The sequence below is a fragment of the Salmo trutta genome, chromosome 17 (assembly GCF_901001165.1).
Source record: "Salmo trutta chromosome 17, fSalTru1.1, whole genome shotgun sequence".
NCBI lineage: Eukaryota > Metazoa > Chordata > Actinopteri > Salmoniformes > Salmonidae > Salmo > Salmo trutta.
In genome coordinates, this window is record NC_042973.1 from 33066188 (window position 1) to 33088873 (window position 22686).

Genomic DNA, 22686 nt, shown 5'->3' on the forward strand with positions numbered 1-22686 from the left:
TGTGAAAAAGTCAAGGGGTCTGAATATTTCCAAAGGCACTTTATATATGTGTGGGCAGAGACTACTTTAAGTCAGTATGGGTTTTTCTCTTCTATCTTATGCCCTTACAACCCTGCATGTTATTGCTTGAAGAAGACAGGGTTGAGCATGCCAATCCTTAATTCTGTTTCCCTTGTAACCAGATGTCCCGGAGACAGGTTTGAACCCTGACTCCTAACCTGACTTTTACTGTAACTGACCCTATTTGTATCTTTTCAGGAGTTCCCCATCTTCACGTTGACCTGTTTCCCCCCTGGCTTCTTAGTTCACGTCGGGGGCGTGGTCAGCACCCGCTCGGTCAAGCTGCTTGACCGCATACACAACCCTGGTGAGTTCCACAAGAACGCACTGTCCTGGCTGTAGGAAAACATATGTTGTATTACATGTTGCACTGTAGTTTCCAGGCTAGTTCGATCATGTTTATGACATGACCCACTCACCCAATGGGATCATCAATTGGATCATCCGTATGATCAATAAAGGATCAATAAAGGGCTAGAGGGGTGTGTCACACATAGTGGGATCAGTGTGTTAGTCAGCCTGAGTTAATTAGGGTTGGGCGGTATCCAGGTTTTCATACCTAAATACTATTCCTGTACCAAACTGGGGTTTACGGTATTACTGGTAGTGCACAGAAGGGGGTGCTATTTTTTTCCAAAAGTAAAAATAAATAATAATAATAACGCTAACAAAGTACTAGTGAATTCCCATAGCAGATGCTAGCTAAATGCTAAGAAGCGCAAGCGAACATAAACTAATGCATGGACAGACACCCCAGTTCATAAAGTTGTACAACTATCTCAAATGGTTTGCTGCAGAAACAAATATTAGACAGCAGGGCTCTTGAACCAGGAGGGGATTGGTTGTCTTTACTGTTACCAATAGGTGATCAAGTTACACTTGAAATTCTGGGCTAAAATACAAGAAGAGAGATCTTGCTAGCTAGCCACCAGCTAGCAAGTGAGCAAATGCATAGCTGGAGCCCTGAGCTGAAGATAGTTAAAGTTCTAAGATATTTAGCTGGCAAACAATAGTGAATTTCAAATGTAATTTGATCACATCTCTTACACTGCACAACAGTGGATCGTCACGTCAGGAAAGCGTCACGTCAGGTATCCTCTCTGGTGGGGATTCGGGGGCATGACTCTGCATAAGGTAGCAAATAATGGACCTCATCTGATATTTACAGTGTCTTCAGAAAGTATTCATTCTCTTTGACTTATTCCACATGTTGTGTTATAGCCTGAATTCAAAATTGATTAAATGTTTTTTTCTCACCCATTCACACACAATTCCCCATAATGACAAAGTGAAAACATGTTTTAAGAAATGTTAATACATTTATTGAAAATTAAATAGAAATTATATAGTTTATTTAAGTATTCACACCCCTAAAAGTGACAGTGAATTCTCTCTCTCCCCAGTTTCAGCTTGCGTCTAACTAGCGAGATTTAGGATATTTTCTAGCCCATACCAGTGTTAAACTTAGCTATTTTATCAACATATGGCAGTACACAAACAAAATCTAGCTCGCTTATTTTGCCAGCTAGAAAAAATAGCCATTAATGTGTTCAGAAATGGTGGAGGATAGCTAGCTATAGCAAGCTAACGTTATCTGCTGCCTTTTCAACAAGAATCAACTGTGACCACATTGATCGTAAGATCCAAAAATCCACTTTTCCACAGACCAAAATCCACAATTCACCCCGCCAAAGAAAGCATGGCCCTGTGGCTTCTTCGAAATGCCACCTGATCCGCAAACGGATTCATGGCCGAAGAGTCACATTTCAGTTTAGCCCGCACTTGGCAGGCTATATAAAAAAACAGCCACAGAACGACCGAATTACCGCATCTCGCAGCCCCCAGAAACACCTTGAAATCTACTCTTTCCTATAGGCTTGTACTATCTATGGGGCGGCAGGTAGCCTAGTGGTTAGAGCGTTGGGCCAGTAACCGAAAGGTTGCTGGATCGAATCCATGAGCCGACAAGGTAAAAATCTGTCGTTCCGCCCTTGAAAAAGGCAGTTAACCCATTCTCCCCTGGTAGGCCGTCATTGTAAATAAGAATTTGTTCTTAACTGACTTGCCTAGTTAAATAAAAGTTAGAATACAAATATATGACAGCATCAGCAGTTGGCTACCAACAGCTGGCAGACATTTACATTTGGTTTGTTTTATAAGTGTTATTTAGATGGAAGACATGAGCTAAATGCAGTAGCTCTATAACTCGCTAACGTTAGCATAGAGGTAGGAAGCTAGCTAGCTTTTTCACTTACCTGGTTCACTTCCATGCCAGTGATAATGCTTGCAGTCTCCATATTTATGTCCAAATACCTCCGTTTTGTTCGTGCGTACAGATCACTATCCAAAGGCATAACGTGTGAGCGTAAAATAAGAGACAAAAAGTGAAATAGTTCCATTACCGTTCGTAGAAACATGTCAAACGATGTTTACAATCAATCCTTAGGGTCTTTTTAAAATAAAACGTTGATAATATTCCAACCGGACAATAGTGTATTCATTACAGAAGAAAAAGAATGAGCGGCGCGCCAGCGTGAGCGCGCAGTAAACAACTCACTGCTCCCAGGCAGTCCACTGATAGACTGAGCTCCTATTCTCTGCCCAGTAACAGGAGACGCATGAAAGTTTCAAAGGCTGTTGACAGCCAATGGAAGCCTTAGGAAGTGCAAAATGACCCCACAAACACTGTGGTTTGAACAGGGATTAGATAGAAGAACTACAAATCACTTCCTGGTTGGATTTTTTCCTCAGGTTTCTGCCTGCCATATGAGTTCTGTTATACTCACAGACATCATTCAAACAGTTTTAGAAACTTCAGAGTGTTTACTAATAATATGCATATCGTAGTTTCTGGGAGTGCGTAGGAGGCAGTTTACTCTGGGCACGTCAGTCATCCAAGTGACTCAATACTGCCACCATCCATAAGAAGTTAATTGTAGGGACAGCATCCACTTTGAGAAGCAACTTCTTTCTGAAGTCCTCTTTCCATTGTTGATAGCCGTGGAAGTTCTCAAGGAAGAAATGTGCCCCACAGATTGATGAGTAGACTCCTCATTTACACATTTATCCCACTTTTAAGAAGTTTTTCATTCACCGTATGACGCTGACCGCAGGGCGTTGTGGGATTGTTTCCGAAGTTAGAGCTGATTTGGAGAGAACCTTAAACCCAACTTTTAGAATAACATTACAATATTATAATTGATTTAAGAGTTTGTAATTTGGGAATGTTTTCTTGGGGTGCTCTAAGTTACTACTATATGTGTTCCTGGCATTGAGAAATAGGTGCTACACTGCGTTTAATTTTCAAAATCGTACACTATCTTTTTAAGGGTGTGTCTCATTCTGTCATTCAGGGGAAACACTGCTAGATCTGTGGTCAGGGTGGACTTAAACCGGGAGCTGATAGTTGTGCACGTGTGGTAGTTGTGCACGTGTGGTAGTTGTGCACGTGTGGTAGTTGTGCACGTGTGGTAGTTGTGCACGTGTGGTAGTTGTGCACGTGTGGTAGTTGTGCACGTGTGGTAGTTGTGCACGTGTGGTAGTTGTGCACGTGTGGTGTTTGCTGCCCCTGGTGTTGAGGTTTGGTAGTGCATGGCTGTGGTGTGCTGTGGCTTGGCTGTGTTGTGTGTTGCATTTTGGGCTTTAGGAGGCCCGTATCACTTAGTGTCCTGCCTAGCAGTAAAGAATGAATGAATGATGTTTGTACAGATCCCATTTACTCTCATATGTATATACTGTACCCTATACCATCTACTGCATCTTGCCTATGCCGTTCGGCCATCACTCATTTATATATTTTTATGTACATATTTGTATTCATTCCTTTACACATGTGTGTATTAGGTAGTTGTTGTGAAATTGTTAGGTTATATTACTTGTTAGATATTACTGCATGGTCAGAACTAGAAGCACAAGCATTTCGCTACACTTGCATTAACACCTGCTAACCATGTGTATGTGACAAATACATTTGATTTGATTTTGATGTGTAGGAGGAGACTCGGCCTGTGAGGAACAGTTAAATATCAGTGCTTGTGTGGAAATGTCTTTGTCTGAGTGCAGCTGTATTGACCCTCTGGGAAGAATAAGTTTGGTTAAGCTTTCATAGTGTCCGTTGAGTTTTTAGATGGAACGGAAAATATGGCGCTATACAACGTGACGGTCGGGAGTAGGCTACAGTACTAAGAGCATAACATTTCCACACCCTAATTGTATAATTGTAGTCTAACCAATACCCAAACTGAGATTCAGTGAAAATATACATCTAATTGATTTATCAAGACCAGTCCCCATGCTTGCTAAAATAGTTGACCACAGCGGGTAGGCTATTGCGTCAAATCCTATTGCTTCAATATGCTCTTTAATAAATAAGACACACACTGCTTTTAACAGCACATTACTCAACACTAGTGCGACTCATGTCGCCGCCAATAATTACATATGGGTCTCCCGGTGGCGGCCGGCATGGGTATCGAACCTGCATCTGTGCCACTCGGGAGACCCCATCCACAAAGTATCAAAATAAAGAGAGGTATTGGTTAACTTCTCTAGGGCCACACCATTTTAAAGACAAGACTCTCGTTAATCTAACCACACTGTCCGATTTCAAAAAGGCTTTACAACGAAAGCAAAACATTAGATTATGTCAGCAGAGTACCCAGCCAGAAATAATCAGACACCCATTTTTCAAGCTAGCATATAATGTCACAAAAACCCAGAAGACAGCTAAATGCAGCACTAACCTTTGATGATCTTCAACAGATGACACACCTAGGACATTATGTTATACAATACATGCATGTTTTGTTCAATCAAGTTCATATTTATATCAAAAACCAGCTTTTTACATTAGCATGTGACGTTCAGAACTAGCATACCCCCCGCAAACTTCCGGTGAATTTACTAAATTACTCACGATAAACGTTCACAAAAAGCATAACAATTATTTTAAGAATTATAGATACAGAACTCCTCTATGCACTCGATATGTCCGATTTTAAAATAGCTTTTCGGTGAAAGCACATTTTGCAATATTTTAAGTAGATAGCCCGGCATCACAGTGTATTGTTTGTGTGTTCAAGAAACTATCCGAAAGGGTAAAGAAGGGTGACGAGCATGGCGCATTTCGTGACAAAAAATGTCTAAATATTCCATTACCGTACTTCGAAGCATGTCAACCGCTGTTTCAAATCAATTTTTATGCCATTTTTCTCGTAAAAAAGCGATAATATTCCGACCAGGAATCTGCATTTAGGTAAACAGACGAAAGAAAATAAAGCATGGGGTCGACTCGGGCACACGCCTAAGCCCATTGTCCTCTGATCGGCCACTTGCCAAACGCCCTAATGTGTTTCAGCCTGGGGCTGCCTCGATATCGTTCAGCTTTTTCCCGGGCTCTGAGAGCCTATGGGAGCCGTAGGAAGTGTCACGTTACAGCAAAGATCCTCAGTCTTCAATAAAAAGAGCCAAGATGAACAACAACTTGTCAGACAGGCCACTTCCTGTTCAGAATCCTCTCAGGTTTTTGCCTGCCATATGAGTTCTGTTATACTCACAGACACCATTCAAACAGTTTTAGAAACTTTAGGGTATTTTCTATCCAAAGCCAATAAGTATATGCATATTCTAGTTACTGGGCAGGAGTAGTAACCAGATTAAATCGGGTACGTTTTTTATCCGGCCGTGTCAATACTGCCCCCTACCCCCAACAGGTTAAGGTATGTTGTCCTGCTAACAGCCCATAATGGGCTATTATAATACTGTACATGGTGTCCAGGTCAGGATAACCAAACATTTCTTTATTAAAGACTGTCAGAAAGAATGTTGGTACTTATTTATTTTGATCCAAAGCCATGAATGAGTGAGTCACTCAGCTTTATGTAGGTGCCGGGGCTATAGGACTGTGCCATCAACTTGATAATCGAACAGTGGTAATCTGAATAAGGCCATAATAATATTTGTAAAGGCCAAAACATGTATTTCTGTTTTTAGAGGGAGAGAAATTCTGGGCCAGTTGTGCGCCGCCCTATGGGACTCCCAATCACAGTCGGATGTGATTTAATAATACTTTTTGTTGTATTTTTTTTTTCTTTACTGGTGGATTAAACTGAAATTGTAACCTATCACGGCCGGTTGTGATATAGCCAACCTAACTAAGAAATACATTTGATGGTAGAATTCTCCCCCTACCCACCTCCTATGCAAGTCTATTGTCCAGCTACCTGCTAATAGTCATAATGGCGATGTACAACGTGACCGTGTGTGTTTGAAAGAGTATTTTCTCCATTAAGCAACAATTTGTTTACCTTCATTAGCCTATTTTGTTCTAATATTTCTGTCATTCGGTGATATTTATTCCCATAGTAATTCGTTATGGATCCATAAAGAAATAAACATCTGCATTTTGAAAGAGTATTTGTATCATTATTTTATTAGCAAAAGCATAAAGATGCTGATGAAGAAATACAGTACTGTACAGTATATTTAGTCAACACATATATCTTAAGAATATCATGGAATATAATTGAAAATGTTAGTTTCTCCATGTTCGACTCAGAGCAGCGCGAAACGGTGCTGAAATAGTCGTCAAAAAACAAAAGTGAGAAATTGTAATCTGAATAAAGGCAAAAATATTTGTTTATGTTTTAAGAGGGAGAGCAGAACATCCCGGCCAGCCAAAACCTCCCCTAACCTGGAAGACGCTGGGCCAATTGTGCGCCGCCCTATGGGACTCCCAATCACGGTCGGATGTGATACAGCCTGGATTCGAACCAGGGGCTGTAGTGATGCTTGTTGCTCGCAGATGCAGTACCTTGCGCCACTCGGGAACCATGACCAATATATATTTTCCTGTTAATGGCTCGTCCTAGAAACGTTGTTTGCAGAATAATACTTTTTCCCCCTTCCACATGGTAAAGGTTGATTGATAGTTTTTTAAATCAATTAGTATATTTGAGTTTAACCACATTATTTGTTTTGTCTTTTCTGGTGGATTAAATTGAAATTGCAACCAATCATGGCTGGTTGTGATACAGCCAACCTAACTAAGAAATATATTTGATGATAAAATCCTGCTAATAGCCCTGCTAATAGCCATAATGGCGCTGTACAACGTGACCGTGTGTGTTTGAAGGAGTATTTTCCAGTAAGCAACAATTTGTTTACCTTCATTAGACAACTTTTGTTCTGATATTTCTGTAATTCAGTGATATTTTTTCCCATAGTAATTCGTTATGGATCCATAACTAAATAACATCTGCATTTTGAAAGAGTATTTTTAGCATTATTTTATTAACGAAAGCATAAAGATGCTGATGAAGTACAGTATATGCTTTAACATTTGGAAAATAAAGCATCTAAAGCATTTGTTTATTAGACTACTGTGCAGTCTGACAAGTAAACATAGCCTACAGTACATACTGTAGTAAACACATCCTTGGAATAGCAGAACAGCATAACGGTCCGGATGGCCCTTGCTGTGCCTGTTGAGCAGTTGGTCAAGTTCTGTTGTCAGAAGAGGAATGGAAATGTCAGGGTGATGTTGACTCTGCCTGTCGTAGGTGGAGTTCCAGAGCTCACAGGTGTGCCTGGCATGGATTGTGACTCCATCTCATTCCTCGCCCTCTTCAACACGTCATTCTCCGCTTGACTCTCTGTCAATGCTGCCTGGCTCTGGACCAATGCATCAGCTGTCACCTGTATCTCTGCCCTCAGATAATGTTTCTCTTTCTGCTGGTCTGCCTTCAATGACTTGATCTCGGTCTTCAAAGTTTGAATCTGATCCATGTGCACCTTCATCAGATGAGCAGAATTGTACCGACCTCAGCCCTCATCGATTACAAAGGCCTGTGATAAAAATGGTGGATCAATTAAGAATTAAAAGTGACTCCAACACACACATGCTGCATACACATTTTAAGAATCTAGCAAAACTAACCGTTTTCTTGGCAACCATACGTTGTTTCGGTCCGGCCCATTGTCCAGCCCTTTGTCCACTGATCTCCACGGATGGTTGTTGGATGGTTGTTTGTATGCTCTGCAAAAACACATTCACGTTTTTAGTACACAATCATTTTTATTTAACCTTTATTTAATTATTGATTTTATAACACAGTATTCCTACGCATTGATAGGCTATATACCATTTATTTTTTAAGAAAATACACTGAAACCAAAATACCTTTTTTAGTTTTTGTGATCCTCTCAGCTCCGGTTAATTTTCAAGTCCTCTCGTGGTTACGGTCCTAACCATGGAACAGATAGCACCATAGAAAGAAGCTGGCTTGATGAAAAGGATGTCCATTTCATCTGTTCTCTTTGGTCGCAATGTCATTTTTTTTATATATAGGTAAACAGCTCGTTTTTCAATGGTATCTGTGTTAAGGGTGGAGTTTGGGGCAGGATGAGAACTGGAAAGGTGTGACTTTCAGTTTACAATAAGCCAGAAGTATACAGCAGATCGTATTGTGAATTTTTCAGTACATATGTGGCAATTATTTATTTCAGAAGGAGTCAGCAAAACTAGTGCACTCTATATGTGCTCTGGGTCATTAGACACCATTAGACATGCACCTGTCTGGGGTTTAGACACAACTGGTTATTCCTGTAACTGGGTTATGGCCAAATATTTACTGTTGCTATGGTTACACCGCTTGGGTCTTTTCCAGTCTGCAGGTGTCTGTTTCAGAGGAGTTAGCAGGATGATATGTATGGTTATTTCTGTAGAGTGCCAAGGTCTGTTACTATGGTCCTTACATGCATGAACTATTTCTGTGGCTCTACGGGTTCCATGCCCTAATATGAAACCAAACTAAACTTAGTGCAAGGCAATAAGGTAATGGTGGCTAAATGCCAGAGGGGATGAACCATTAAGAGGAGTTACTATCAGTATGATGTAAGGAGGACAAATGTATAAGAAGTCTGTGCCAAGATTGGAAAGGCAGTTGTTTCATGAATCAGCTCGGCTTGTGTTATGTTATGTAATAAAAGTCTATTTGAACGCACATGCTCCGGTATTTGAGAATTATTATTGACTGAATAATTCCACGACAATCTCCGATTGTCCTCATTTTGATTATGCTGTAGCACTGTGACCAGGATCTCTATTCATTTAAGTGAGCAGATTAGAGCTTTCAGGAGGAATGGAAAATCTACTGGAGAAAACAACCTCCTCCCTCCCCCATGGGCTAGGTCCATCTTCTGTGTGCGGCTCTGCGGCCCATCCCGTGCCCCCTGCCCTGGTGCCTTGAACCTCGTACGCCTACCGCTATTTCAGTGGATTCAGCTGGAGAACTGCAAGGCAATTCCATTATGCGCCACTCGGGAGCATGACCAATATATATGGTCCTGCTAATAACAGGGTTAATAATATGTCTGTGAGAATATCCAAGGGGCTTTTATATAATTCTAAATTATTATTATTATTAATCGCTTTATTTAAAAAAAAAAAAAAAACCTTTTGGAGATGACTTTGTTTTCAAATAATGTAAAATGAGCGATAAAGGCCATTCTTGAACATGGGGTGAGGCATTGTTACTAATTTGTAAATAAAGCCAGTTTGTTATTTAGAATTATTTATGTCTGTTTTTAGAGGGAGAGAAACCAAAAGCCTACCGTCGCGTTATGAGTCTCCCGGTCACGGCTGGCATCTGTAGCAACACAGCTTGCACTGCGATGCAGTGTCTTAGACCGCTGCGCCACTCAGGTGCTGTACAATGAGACCGGTCGGGAGTAGGCTACAGTACTACTGTAAGAGCAAAATAATCCTAACATTTCCACACCCTAATTGTAGTCTGTTTCTCTTAGAATAAAAACTTTATTGTAACAACAGTTTTAGTAAGTAATACTGAAGTCGTGCACAATTATCAGTTTCTATTTTGACTTATACCGCTCATTCATTGTCAGTAAGACGCACAGTAGCGCCTTGGGACCCAAAAGCATAATCCATGCTCTAACTCCCCCTTGAGCTGGTCTGGAGCAATGAAGTAGTGACGCAGGGTACCGTACAAAACCACAAATTACCTCTGTCCCGCAGCATAATTGCAGAACTTTGAGTTGAGCAACCACTGTACTTCTTCTACACTGTGTTTTCTCTGCCTCATTCTGTCATCCTGTTCTAAAGCCTTACTAGAGATGGACCCACTAGTTAATAAAACCTCAGCGAGCATGCGCTGATTAAGCGTTTTTTTACACGTCAAGTATATTCACTTTTCAAGTGATTCTATGTGCGTTTCACAAATCCACATGTATCTGTTGTAACAGGCCAAAAACAACGCTGATTGCAGGACAATGTGACGTTTGCCAGGTAGTTTTGGAGTTAGTATATGGGCCTTTTCGGGCCTTGTTTGTCTGATTACAGTGGGAGTGGTAGATGGTCATCATTGGAAAAAGAGGTGAAGTACAGTGGAAGAGAAGTTATCTGTCCTGTCAGACTCCTCTCATTTGGTAGCTGACTACACCCAGTAAAAGAGTGTCATCTGAGCTGTCTCTCTGGTGTGGTGTAGTGTTAGATGTTACATGGTTAGGAGAAAAGTTAGTTACTGCTGGCTGACAAGCTAAACCACCCTCTCTCCTGGGATGTAGAGCTGACAGGTGTATAAAATGGAGCACACAGCCATGCAATCTCCATAGACAGTAGAATGGCCTTACTGAATAGTTCAGTGACTTTCAACGTCATACGATGCCACCTTTCCATGAAGTCAGTTCATAATTTCTGCCGTGCTAGAGCTTCCCCGGTCAACTGTAAGTGCTGTTATTGTGAAGTGGAAACGTCTATGAGCAACAATGGCTCAGTTGTAAAGTGGTAGGCCACACAAGCTCACAGAACTCGTCTGTCCTCGGTTGCAACTAGGGTTGCAAAGGGTCGGAAACTTTCCGAGATATTTCCAGAAATTTTCTATGGGAAGTTAAGCCTGGGAATTTTGCTTACATTCATAAAAAAAGTTAGCGTATAACAGTGAACCTTTTTTTGTGGGATACACAAGGCAATTCTAGGTCTTGTGGCATATTTTGGTTAAACTATGCCCAATTTAATGGAATTGCAACCCTCTGCATGCACAGTGCATTCTTCCATCACATGTGCAGTGCACTCTTCCATCACATGTACAGCTGATTCTCAAGATCTTGCACACTAATGAGATGCCTTTGAGCCCACACTAGTACACTGTCTGAGCCAAGGACTACATGCTTTCTGGTAAGTTTTGATTACAATACTAGGTGGGGTGAATATATTTTATGACACATAATTTTTTTTGTTAACTAGTAGCCTACAGCAAAGTGTGTTTAAATAATTTCTAACTTGTTAACAATTTCTGCTAGTTAGTTTTTGCTACCATGTGGGTTTTAGCTTGCTTGAGCCTGCTAACTGAGTGTTAAGTCACCTGTTTCCATACATGTTTCATTTTAAAACATTTATCTTACAAAATCTAACTGCTTAACTATTTATCTGTACATGGAATTGTATTTACATTTTTTTCTTCATTTTTTCCCTAATCTTTACAGGAAAATGCCACGGGCACTATCTAATGTGTGGAGACATTTCACTGGAGCTAATTTAGAAGGAAAAGCTGTGTACATTTGCAAACACCGTGCCAAATCATATGTGAAGAATGCAACAAAGATGCAGAATCATCTGGCCAAGTGCATAAAGTTCCCTCAGCGCTCACAACAAGCAACCTCTGACAAAAGACCCTCTACTTCTATTCGAGGTGAAATTGATGAATCAGGACACCTTATCGATAGCAACAGCTCATGGTTCTCCTGGAATCAGAAGTTTTTTTTGGCTCAATGGAGGAACATAGTCAGAGAAATGCTGATGTCTTGCTCGAGCTATGTATGCAACTGGTTCACCTCTGCTCACAGACAATGTGTATTGGAAGAGATGTCTAAATGTTCTTCGCCCAGCATACACCCCTCCAACCAGACATGCTCTATCTACTAATTGTCTGGATGCAGAGTTCCACAGAGTTCAAGTGAAGGTCAAGCAAATCATAGAGAGAGCAGACTGTATTGCAATCATCTCTGATGGGTGGTCGAATGTTCGTGGGCAAGGAATAATTAACTACATCTCCACCCATCAACCAGTATTCTACAAGAGCACAGACACACCGGTCTCTACATTGCAGATAAGCTGAAGGCAGTCATTAATGACCTTGGACCACAGAAGGTATTTGCACTAGTGACAGACAATGCTGCGAACATGAAGGCTGCTTGGTTTAAAGTGGAGGAGTCCTACCCTCACATCACAACCATTGGCTGTGCTGCTCATACAATGAATCTGCTCCTCAGGCACATCATGGCACTGAAAACAATGGATACACTCTACAAGAGAGCCAAGGAAATGGTCAGGTATGTGAAGGGTTATCAAGTTATACCAGTAATATACCTCACCAAGCAAAGTGAGAAGAATAAGAGCACCACATTGAAGCTGCCCAGCAACACCTGTTGGGGTGGTGTTGTCATCATGTTTGGCAGTCTCCTGGAGAGGAAGTCTCTCCAAGAAATGGCCGTATCACAGTCTGCCGATATGGACAGCCCCATCAAGAGGATCCTCCTGGATGATGTATTTTGGGAGAGAGTGGTAAGCAGCCTGATACTCCTGAAACCTATAGCAGTAGCCATTGCACGGATTGAGGGAGACAATGCCATCCTGTCTGATACTCAGACTCTGCTTGCAGATGTAAGAGAAGAAATCTGTACTGCCCTGCCCACTTCACTGGAAACTGCAGATCTGAAATACATCAAAAAGCGTAAAGACTTCTGCCTGAAGCCCATACATGCCACAGCTTACATGTTGGACCCCAACTATGCTGGCAAGAGCATCCTGTCTGGTGCAGAGATCAACAAGGCCTATGGTGTCATCACTACTGTGTCTTGCCATCCAGGCCAAGGTCCTTGGCAGTCTGGCGAATTGCACTTCCAAGCAAGGGCTTTGGGATGGAGATGCAATATGGCAGTCGTACCAACATATCTCATCAGCCACCTGGTGGAAGGGACTTTGTGGATCAGGCTCTTTCCCCTGTTGCCTCCATCATCCTCCAAATCCCACCAACATGAGCCGCCCCAGAGCGCAACTGGTCCTTGTTTGGGAACACATGCACCAAAGCATGCAACAGGCTGACCAATACAAGGGTTAAAAGATTGGTGGCCATCCGGGCAAATTTGAGGCTTTTTGAGCCTGACAACGAGCCATCCTCAACAAGGTTGGAAAGTGACAGTGAAGATGAGGCCTCAGAGTCTGATGTTCAAGAGGTGAACATTGAGGTTGTCCAGGGAGAAGACATGGAAGCCTGAGAGGAAGTTTCTAGACATATTACATTAGTTTCTAGACATATTACAGATGTATGTTGAAAACGTTTTTGGGAGATGCGATGGATCATTGGGGATCATTCAATATTCCCTTTCTTTTGTTATTCAGTGAAATCGGGGTGGCAGGTAGCCTAGTGGTTAGAGCGTTGGACTAGTAACCGAAAAGTTGCAAGATCCAATCCCTGAGCTAACACGGTAAAAATCTGTCGTTCTGCCCCTTAACAAGGCACTGTTCCTAGGCCATCATTGAAAATAAGAATTTGTTCTTAAAGGACTTGCCTAGTTAAAGGTAAAATATATTTTTTTTTAAATAAAATCATCCCATGTGAAGAGTCAACTAATTTAATTGAAGTTCAATTCGTAACTAAATAGTTTTTATTTCTATTGGAAGGATTTAATCATTTGCAATTATGTCTACTTATGATAAGGTAAAAAGTTTGTCTCCATATGATATGGTAAATATATCCAATGCAAAAAACCATCTTAAATGGTATTAATATTCATTCCCATATATTCCCGTTAATTCCCACGGAAAGTTTTGACCTCTGAATATTACCTAAAATGTGCAGCCCTAGTTGCAACACTCACTAGCGAGTTCCAAACTGCCTCTGGAAGCAACGTCGGCACAAGAACTGTTCGTCAGGAGCTTCATGAAATGGGTTTCCATGGCCGCACACAAGCCTAAGATCACCATGCGCAATGCCAAGCTTTAGCTGGAGTGGTGTAAAACTCGCCGCCATTGGACTCTGAAGCAGTGGAAACGCCTTCTCTGGAGTGATGAATCATGCTTCACCATCTGACGGACAAATCTGGGTTTGGCGGATGCCAGGAGAACGCTACCTGCCCCTATGCATAGTGCCAACTGTAATGTTTGGTGGAGGAGGAATAATGGTCTGGGGCTGTTTTTCATGGTTCTGGCTAGGCCCCTTAGTTCCAGTGAAGGGAAGTCTTAATGTTACAGCATACACTTACATTCTAGACGATTCTGTTCTTCGAGCTTTGTGGCCACAGTTTGGCCATACATAGTAGTATCATCTGCGTATGTGACCGACCGCCTCGATTCGGTCTTATGTTGTAAAATTTGAAAATATGTTTTTCACATTGGGTTAAAGTAGAGACTCGGCTAGAAAATGGTATATCATACACTGCAGTTGAAGAACAATGTGTAAAGTAAGTAAAAAGTAAACCCCTTTTTGAGAAAATGTCCTTGAACTTTCTTTGTCTACACCCATTCAGCATTGTTCACGCCCTCTTAAGCCTTAGGCCCTCCCATCTCTTTAAGGATTTACATGTGAGGCCATTTGCTAAACATAGTGATTAGTTTAGTAAACAACCAAAGATTTTAAGACTAAAAGCGGTGAAAGTAGTAACCAACAATAAGGAAAAACTCAAGGTATAAATACAGTATCTAGTCCTTTGCCTATATCCTCATCTGACTTTGGTGCAGGTCATGTTTTTCTTCAAATTAGTCTCTGGTAAACACACACTATATCAAATAAAAAGTTGAAATACAATAGATGGCCGTAATCACCCCCAGATACACCTGGCTAACTTGATGGGTCATGTAATCATCTGGCTAAGTGTTTTTTGTTTAGACATGTACTGTAGCTAGCTAGCTAGCTAGCTAACAATGAACCGGCATAATCCCAACTCATACGACCACCATCCAATACAAACATTGTCATAGCTGTAGTATGAATCTGTAGGTAGCTAAAGCTAACCCGCAGGTAGGGTTTCTGAGAATGCAAATAAATGGATTACATCCGTAAGGTTCGCTAGCTAGCTAACCATGAACAGGTGTCAGAGCTCAGTCCTATCGAGGACAACAATGAAATAGCAGTATCAACAGTATCAAAAGCTTTTGACAGGTCTACAAACAAAGCAGCACATTTCATTTTAGTGTCAAAAGCATGGACACGATCATTAATAACTAAAGTGGTTGCTGTAATAGTGCTGTGCCCAGGCCTAAACCCTGATTGATTTACATTCAAAATACATTTCTCAGATAAAAAAGATCAAAGTTGTAAATTTACCAAAGATTCAAGAATCGCAGCTAGACAAGGATGCCTTGAAATGGGGTGATAATTATTAAGATCACTACTATCCCTGCCCTTATGGAGTGGCAGCACGAGCTGATTTCCATACTTTTGGAATATTTCCTGATACCAGTGTTAAATAGAAATTGTGTTTATTAAGCCAACAATGATGGGTGCTGCACACTTAAGCAGACCGGGATCCGGTTAGTCGGGCTCTGTGGATTTCATCTCTATTGCTAGCAAAGCTTCCAGGACATCTTTTTCGGTAAATAGCCTAAAAGATAAGCTTTGACTATAATTTCTCTGATCATTCAGCAAGTTTCCCCTATCAGCATCCAGCCCAATATAATTATGAATAGGCTTAGAAGTTCTTTCCAAAAGAGAGCCCGCTGAAATAAAATGACAGCATTTTTTTAAGTAAATTCATTTGTTGTGGCATAGTGGAGGAAGTAGAACTCTTCAGGGATTTGACAGTTTTCCACAATTTAGCCGTGTTCCCATTACAATCCGAAAGGGCTGTTGCATAATAATCATGTTTAGCCGTTCTGATTTGTCTTACACAAAGATTCCTCAGCTTAATAAATTGCCAGTCCAGGCCTAAAGCCTGTGTTCCAGGCATCATTTATTTTATGAATGACTTCTGATAATTCCGGAGTGTACCAGGCATTCGCTCTACCCTTTAAGGGAACATTATTAAGGGACATCAGTAAGGGATCATAGCCTTCACCTGGATCTACCTGGTCAGTCTATGTCATGAAAAGAGCATGTGTTCTTAATGTTTTGTATACTCAGTGTGTGTGTGTGTGTGTGTGTAGAAATGTTTTATTACTCAAACTACCGGCGGGCCGGATTGGTCCCCCTCCGGATGTTTGATACCCCTGCCTTAGACTGTAGAGATATCTGCTAGTGAATGCCTCTTCTCTTCTCTCTTTAGCCTATACCTCTCTCCCTGCTTGTTTAATTCCACAGCATCTCTTTGATCATTCTTCTCACCATATCTGCTTTTCTCTCTACCTTGTTCTCGCTTCTCTCTCTTTGTTGATTTCTTTCTCTCTCTCTCTCTCTGCTAGACTCTGGTATTGACTCAGTGGTCTGTGTCTTTGCAATTACTGTGGTGCTGTTGTGTTGTAGTTTGTATCTTCTCTTTTTCCTCTCTCTTTCTGTACTAATGGTGTGTGTTGTTCTGGCCCAGTGTTGGGTAACACACGCTCTTACAAACTGCTAGACTGGAATAGTGTCGCTGCAGGTACCTCCCTCCTTCTACTGGTCTCACACACTGGAGACATGGTAGCTCACTGAAACACACCCACCCACCCAGGCACACAAATATGGGTGTCTGCAAGCATCTAGTTAAAGCTCTAAACTAAAGCTCTGTTTCTTTCACTGAGCTGCCATCCTCCTCTCTCCTAGTCTGTGTATGTGTGTGTACTGAGCATGCGCTAAGCCCCCCCCCCTTCCCCCTTGGCTAGCCCACCATCCCAAGCTGCTACAGCAGTGTGTGACACATTGCATCCCTAACGTTCTCCCTGTGCTTCAGTAATGTTCCTCTAAGAAGCCTGTCCAGGTTAAAACTGAGACAGACTGGGCATGTGCATCATCCCTGGATCCACTGGGCCGTATTCATGCTGGGAGGGGGGAAGAGACAAGAGGATGGAGGGGGGTACAGGAATGGAGGGAGTGCGAGACAGAGGGTAGTGTAGTTGGAGACAGGGCTGTGTTGTTTCAAGCTCTGTGATGAATGAATATGGCCCTCCTCTGCCCATGCGTGTGGATGTGAGCGTACCTGTGAGACATGCTGCTTCTTTTAGAGAGGACCCTGCTCTGCTCTGGGTCTGTTATGCCTGAGCCATTTATCCATCCATCTCACGTCATTCCTTCCTCCCTGTGTCTCCGTTTTCCTCTTTCTCTCTCCCTTCTTCCTTCTCTATCGTCTCTATCTCTCTTTGAGCATGTGGCCTGTCCCAGGAGGTACAGAGTGGACCCATGGTTATTATTAAGGACCATGGTTCAGCCTCCACCAGGTGTCCCTCATTTGAGTATGATGAAGGCTCTGAGAAGGGCCTCTTCTCCTCCTTGCCTGGCCTTATGTGAGGCCAGGGTCTTGTTCAGGAGCCTCAAAAACTGTAGATAATGTTTTGAAACAGGAAGGCACTTGTCCAATAAGAATACTCCTATTCATTTCAGTTAAAAAAAAAAAAATGTTTTAATTTTTTTTAGCTTTGGTGTGAACTACTGAACACAATACATTATGGGAATGAAGTTAAGGAGATGTAGGGGGTTGGGACGCCACCCTACATTCCTGTCTTCCTGTGATTGGCTGGCCTGGAGATGATGCTATGAGATGAGAACAGGCCAGACACTAACTAAACACCTTCATTATGTTCATCATCGTCATCGACATCATGTTGACTGTGTTACGAACTGACAGTTGGTTTAGTGGTATCTGCTTGCTATGATGCACCATTTTAACACAATCAGCAAAAAACAAGTGTCAGTTGATTCTCTGTTGCTTCTTATTTTCTGGTAATCGCTAGTTTCAATACTTCTAGTTTCTAATAGTCACCACTCTGATGGTCAGTAAGTTTCTAGAAGTTGCTAGTTTCTAATAGGTTTTAGTTTCTGATAGTCAGCTAATTTCTGACTGTCGCTAGTTTCTGGTAGACAGTCAGTCAGGTAGCCAGCCTGTGTGTGTTGTCTGTGTCGCTATGTATGTGTGTCTGTGTATGATGTTATGTGTGTTTGTGTTGCAGACGAACCGGAGACGAGGGACGCGTGGTGGGAGGAGATTCGTCAGGAGATCAAGTCTCATGCAAAAGCCCTGGGTTGCCACGCTGTGGTGGGATACAGCGAGAGCACCAGCATCTGGTACACTGCGTGCGCACGCACACAATACAAAGACCAAAACTGTATTTCAACGTCTGTTAGTGCATTATAGGCAAAGAAAGTTATCTAAAGTTATCCACCATCTCTCTCTCTCCACCCTCTCCCCTCCCTCCTGTTCCCACAGTGAGGAGGTGTGTATCCTGTCTGCATCTGGCACGGCGGCCATGTTGAATCCCAGATTCATGCGTGAGGGCTGTCTGGACACCGGCGGCAGCGACCACAGGTTATCACGGCAACCACACCCCGGCATGGTGGGGTCGGAGAGGGGCGAGGGGGAAGTTGGCTCAACCTGGCTGGGGTAGGAACATACACACTCACTGCTGGATGGGTGTTAGTGTAGGTGTGAGAAGATTTGAGTGGCCGGGAGGTTTTGGACTAACCTAGTCATTGATTGTTTCTAAATGGAGAGTGGCGTTCTGAATAAATGAATTGGATTAATTGAATAAAAAAAATTGTGTTCTAGCAGTCTTTCTGAGCTGCGTGTGTGTGTGTGTGTGTGTGTGTGTGTGTGTGTGTGTGTGTATTCCAGGTTTGAGGATGCGTCGCCCCCTAGCTGCGGGTTTGCTCACATCCCGTATGATGAGTTCAACATGCCGTTCCCAGCTCAGCTTACATACTGCTACCACTGTAGGAGACAAAAGGTCCCTGATGTGCTCTTTACTACCATAGACCTACCTGCTGAGGCTGAGGTTACTGGGAAGGGCTGCCTCATACAGGCCAGGTAACATACACACACTACCACCATATTTCTTGTCTGTGCGGGTAATAAACTCAGCAAGAAAAGAAACGTCCTCTCACTGTAAACTGCGTTTATTTTCAGCAAACTTAACATGTGTAAATATTTGTATGAACATAACAACATTCAACAACTGAGACGTAAACTGAACAAGTTTCACAGACATGTGACTAACAGAAATTGAATAATGTGTCCCTGAACAAAGGGGGGGTCAAAATGTAAAAGTAACAGTCAGTATCTGGTGTGGCCACCAGTTGCATTAAGTACTGCAGTGCATCTCCTCCTTGTGGACTGCACCAGATTTGCCAGTTCTTGCTGTGAGATGTTACCCCACTTCCACCAAGGCACCTGCAAGTTCCCGGACATTTCTGGGGGGAATGGCCCTAGCCCTCACCCTCTGATCCAACAGGTCCCAGACTTGCTCAATGGGATTGAGGTCCAGGCTCTTCACTGGCCATGGCAGAACACTGACATTCCTGTCTTGCAGGAAGGATACCACATGAGGGAGGAGGATATCTTCCCTGTAATGCACAGCGTTGAGATTGCCTACAATGACAACAAGCTTAGTCCGATGATGCTGTGACACACTGTCCCAGACCATGACGGACCCTATACCTCCAAATTGATCCCGCTCCAGAGTACAGGCCTCAGTGTAACACTCATTCCTTCGGCAATAAACGCGAATCTGACCATCACCCCTGGTGAGACAAAACCGCGACTCGTCAGTGAAGAGCACTTTTTGCCAGTCCTGTCTGGTCCAGCGACGGTGGGTTTGTGCCCATAGGTGATGTTGTTGCCAGTGATGTCTGGTGAGGACCTGCCTTAAAACAGGCCTACAAGCCCTCAGTCCAGCCTCTCTCAGCCTATTGCGGACAGTCTGAGCACTGATGGAGGGATTGTGCGTTCCTGGTGTAACTTGGTCAGTTGTTGTTGCCATCCTGTACCTGTCCCGCAGGTGTGATGTTCGGATGTACCGATCCTGTGCAGGTATTGTTACACGTGGTCTGCCACTGCGAGGATGATCAGCTGTCCCTGTAGCGCTGTCTTACAGTACGGACATTGCAATTTATTGCCCTGGCCACATCTGCAGTCCTCATGCCTCCTTGCAGCATGCCTAAGGCACATTCATGCAGATGAGAAGGGACCATGGGGATCTTTTCTTTTTGTGTTTTTCAGAGTCAGTAGAAAGGCCTCTTTAGTGTCCTAAGTTTTCATAACTGTGACCTTAATTGCCTACCGTCTGTAAGCTGTTAATGTCTTAACGACCGTTCTAGAGGTGCATGTTCATTAATTGTTTGGAAAGCATGGGAAACCGTGTTTAAACCCTTTACAATGAAGATCTGTGAAGTTATTTGGATTTTTCCGAATTATCTTTGAAAGACAGGGTCCTGAAAAAGGACGTTTCTTTTTTTCCAGAGTTTATTATGTTTCGTATGAGGAAGGTGGCCCAGGGAGGTGTGTAAAATTGTATTATATTGCAGGTTGTGTCGTACGAAGAAGAAGGCCCAAGGGGAGGTGAATGCTACTTCCATCTCTAACCTCCTCCCCTTCATGGAGTATGAGCTCCACACACAGCTGATGAACAAACTCAAACTGCGCTCCATGAATGCTCTGTTTGGACTCCGCATTCAGATCAGTGTGGGAGAAAACATGCTCCTGGGACTAGCTGTAAGTCTGTGTGTGTGTGGTGTGCGTGCGTGCGTGCGTGCCTACCTCTCCTCCAGTCTTCTACAAGGTGTGTATCTGACGTATGTGTGTGTGTTGTGTGTATCCCTCTCTTTGACGTGTGTGTGTCCAGTCTGCAACGGGGGTGTACCTGTCAGCACTGCCAGCTCCAGGTGGTATCCAGATAGCTGGTAAGACCCCCAGTGACCTGAGCTACGACCAGCACATCTCCACCATGCAGAAACGCATCGATGACACCATCGCCAAGAACAAGGAGCTCTACAACATACACCCCCCGGTGAGACACACGCACACACAGCCATATGTGTGTAGTTGTAATTCTGTGTAAATATGAAAGTGATAGTTATCTCCTGTCTTTCTCTGGTTGTTAAGAAGTTATTTACGTTGGACCCTGAGGCATTCACCGGCCTGAATACGGTACTGAGCATGCCCAATTAGTGATGCATGCCACACTACCCTGTCTATTAATCAACTCTGTATGAGTACAACACCCTCTAGAATCACAGCTCTGTATGAGAACTACAGACTTTCAAGAATTAAACCTCTATACAGTGAGGGGAAAAAAGTATTTGATCCCCTGCTGATTTTGTACGTTTGCCCACTGACAAAGAAATGATCAGTCTATACTTTTAATGGTAGGTTTATTTGAACAGTGAGAGACAGAACAACAACAAAAAAATCCAGAAAAACGCATGTCAAAAATGTTATAAATTGATTTGCATTTTAATGAGGGAAATAAGTATTTGACCCCTCTGCAAAACATGACTTAGTACTTGGTGGCAAAACCCTTGTTGGCAATCACAGAGGTCAGACGTTTCTTGTAGTTGGCCACCAGGTTTGCACACATCTCAGGAGGGATTTTGTCCCACTCCTCTTTGCAGATCTTCTCCAAGTCATTAAGGTTTCGAGGCTGACGTTTGGCAACTCGAACCTTCAGCTCCCTCCACAGATTTTCTATGGGATTAAGGTCTGGAGACTGGCTAGGCCACTCCAGGACCTTAATGTGCTTCTTCTTGAGCCACTCCTTTGTTGCCTTGGCCGTGTGTTTTGGGTCATTGTCATGCTGGAATACCCATCCACGACCCATTTTCAATGCCCTGGCTGAGGGAAGGAGGTTCTCACCCAAGATTTGACGGTACATGGCCCCGTCCATCGTCCCTTTGATGCGGTGAAGTTGTCCTGTCCCCTTAGCAGAAAAACACCGCCAAAGCATAATGTTTCCACCTCCATGTTTGACGGTGGGGATGGTGTTCTTGGGGTCATAGGCAGCATTCCTCCTCCTCCAAACATGGCGAGTTGAGTTGATGCCAAAGAGCTCCATTTTGATCTCATCTGACCACAACACTTTCACCCAGTTGTCCTCTGAATCATTCAGATGTTCATTGGCAAACTTCAGACGGGCATGTATATGTGCTTTCTTGAGCAGGGGGACCTTAGCGGCGCTGCAGGATTTCAGTCCTTCACGGCGTAGTGTGTTACCAATTGTTTTCTTGGTGACTATGGTCGCAGCTGCCTTGAGATCATCCCTTTGACAAGATCCTCCCGTGTAGTTCTGGGCTGATTCCTCACTGTTCTCATGATCATTGCAACTCCACGAGGGGAGATCTTGCATGGAGCCCCAGGCCGAGGGAGATTGACAGTTCTTTTGTGTTTCTTCCATTTGCGAATAATTGCACCACCTGTTGTCACCTTCTCACCAAGCTGCTTGGCGATGGTCTTGTAGCCCATTCCAGCCTTGTGTAGGTCTACAATCTTGTCCCTGACATCCTTGGAGAGCTCTTTGGTCTTGGCCATGGTGGAGAGTTTGGAATCTGATTGATTGCTTGCTTCTGTGGACAGGTGTCTTTTTTACAGGTAACAAGCTGCTGTTAGGAGCACTCCCTTTAAGAGTGTGCTCCTAATCGCAGCTCATTACCTGTATAAAAGACACCTGGGAGCCAGAAATCTTTCTGATTGAGAGGGGGTCAAATACTTATTTCC

The 22686-nt window shown here is 43.0% G+C and overlaps 1 protein-coding gene across 11 annotated transcripts in view; it reads left to right on the plus strand.

Annotated features, from left to right (window-relative positions):
* LOC115152059 (C2 domain-containing protein 5) overlaps positions 1–22686 on the plus strand; it is a 57000-nt gene that overhangs the window by 24765 nt on the left and 9549 nt on the right. For 7 of the 11 annotated variants that reach the window (XM_029696549.1, XM_029696541.1, XM_029696543.1 and 4 more), the window contains 7 exons: positions 259–367; positions 18152–18266; positions 18409–18582; positions 18814–19005; positions 20502–20688; positions 20819–20983; positions 21079–21123. In XM_029696549.1, the coding sequence (XP_029552409.1) occupies positions 259–367; positions 18152–18266; positions 18409–18582; positions 18814–19005; positions 20502–20688; positions 20819–20983; positions 21079–21123 (987 nt within the window). The remainder of the gene's footprint in view (positions 1–258; positions 368–18151; positions 18267–18408; positions 18583–18813; positions 19006–20501; positions 20689–20818; positions 20984–21078; positions 21124–22686) is intronic. The other 4 variants (XM_029696552.1, XM_029696545.1, XM_029696550.1 and 1 more) reach the window with 2 other exon arrangements.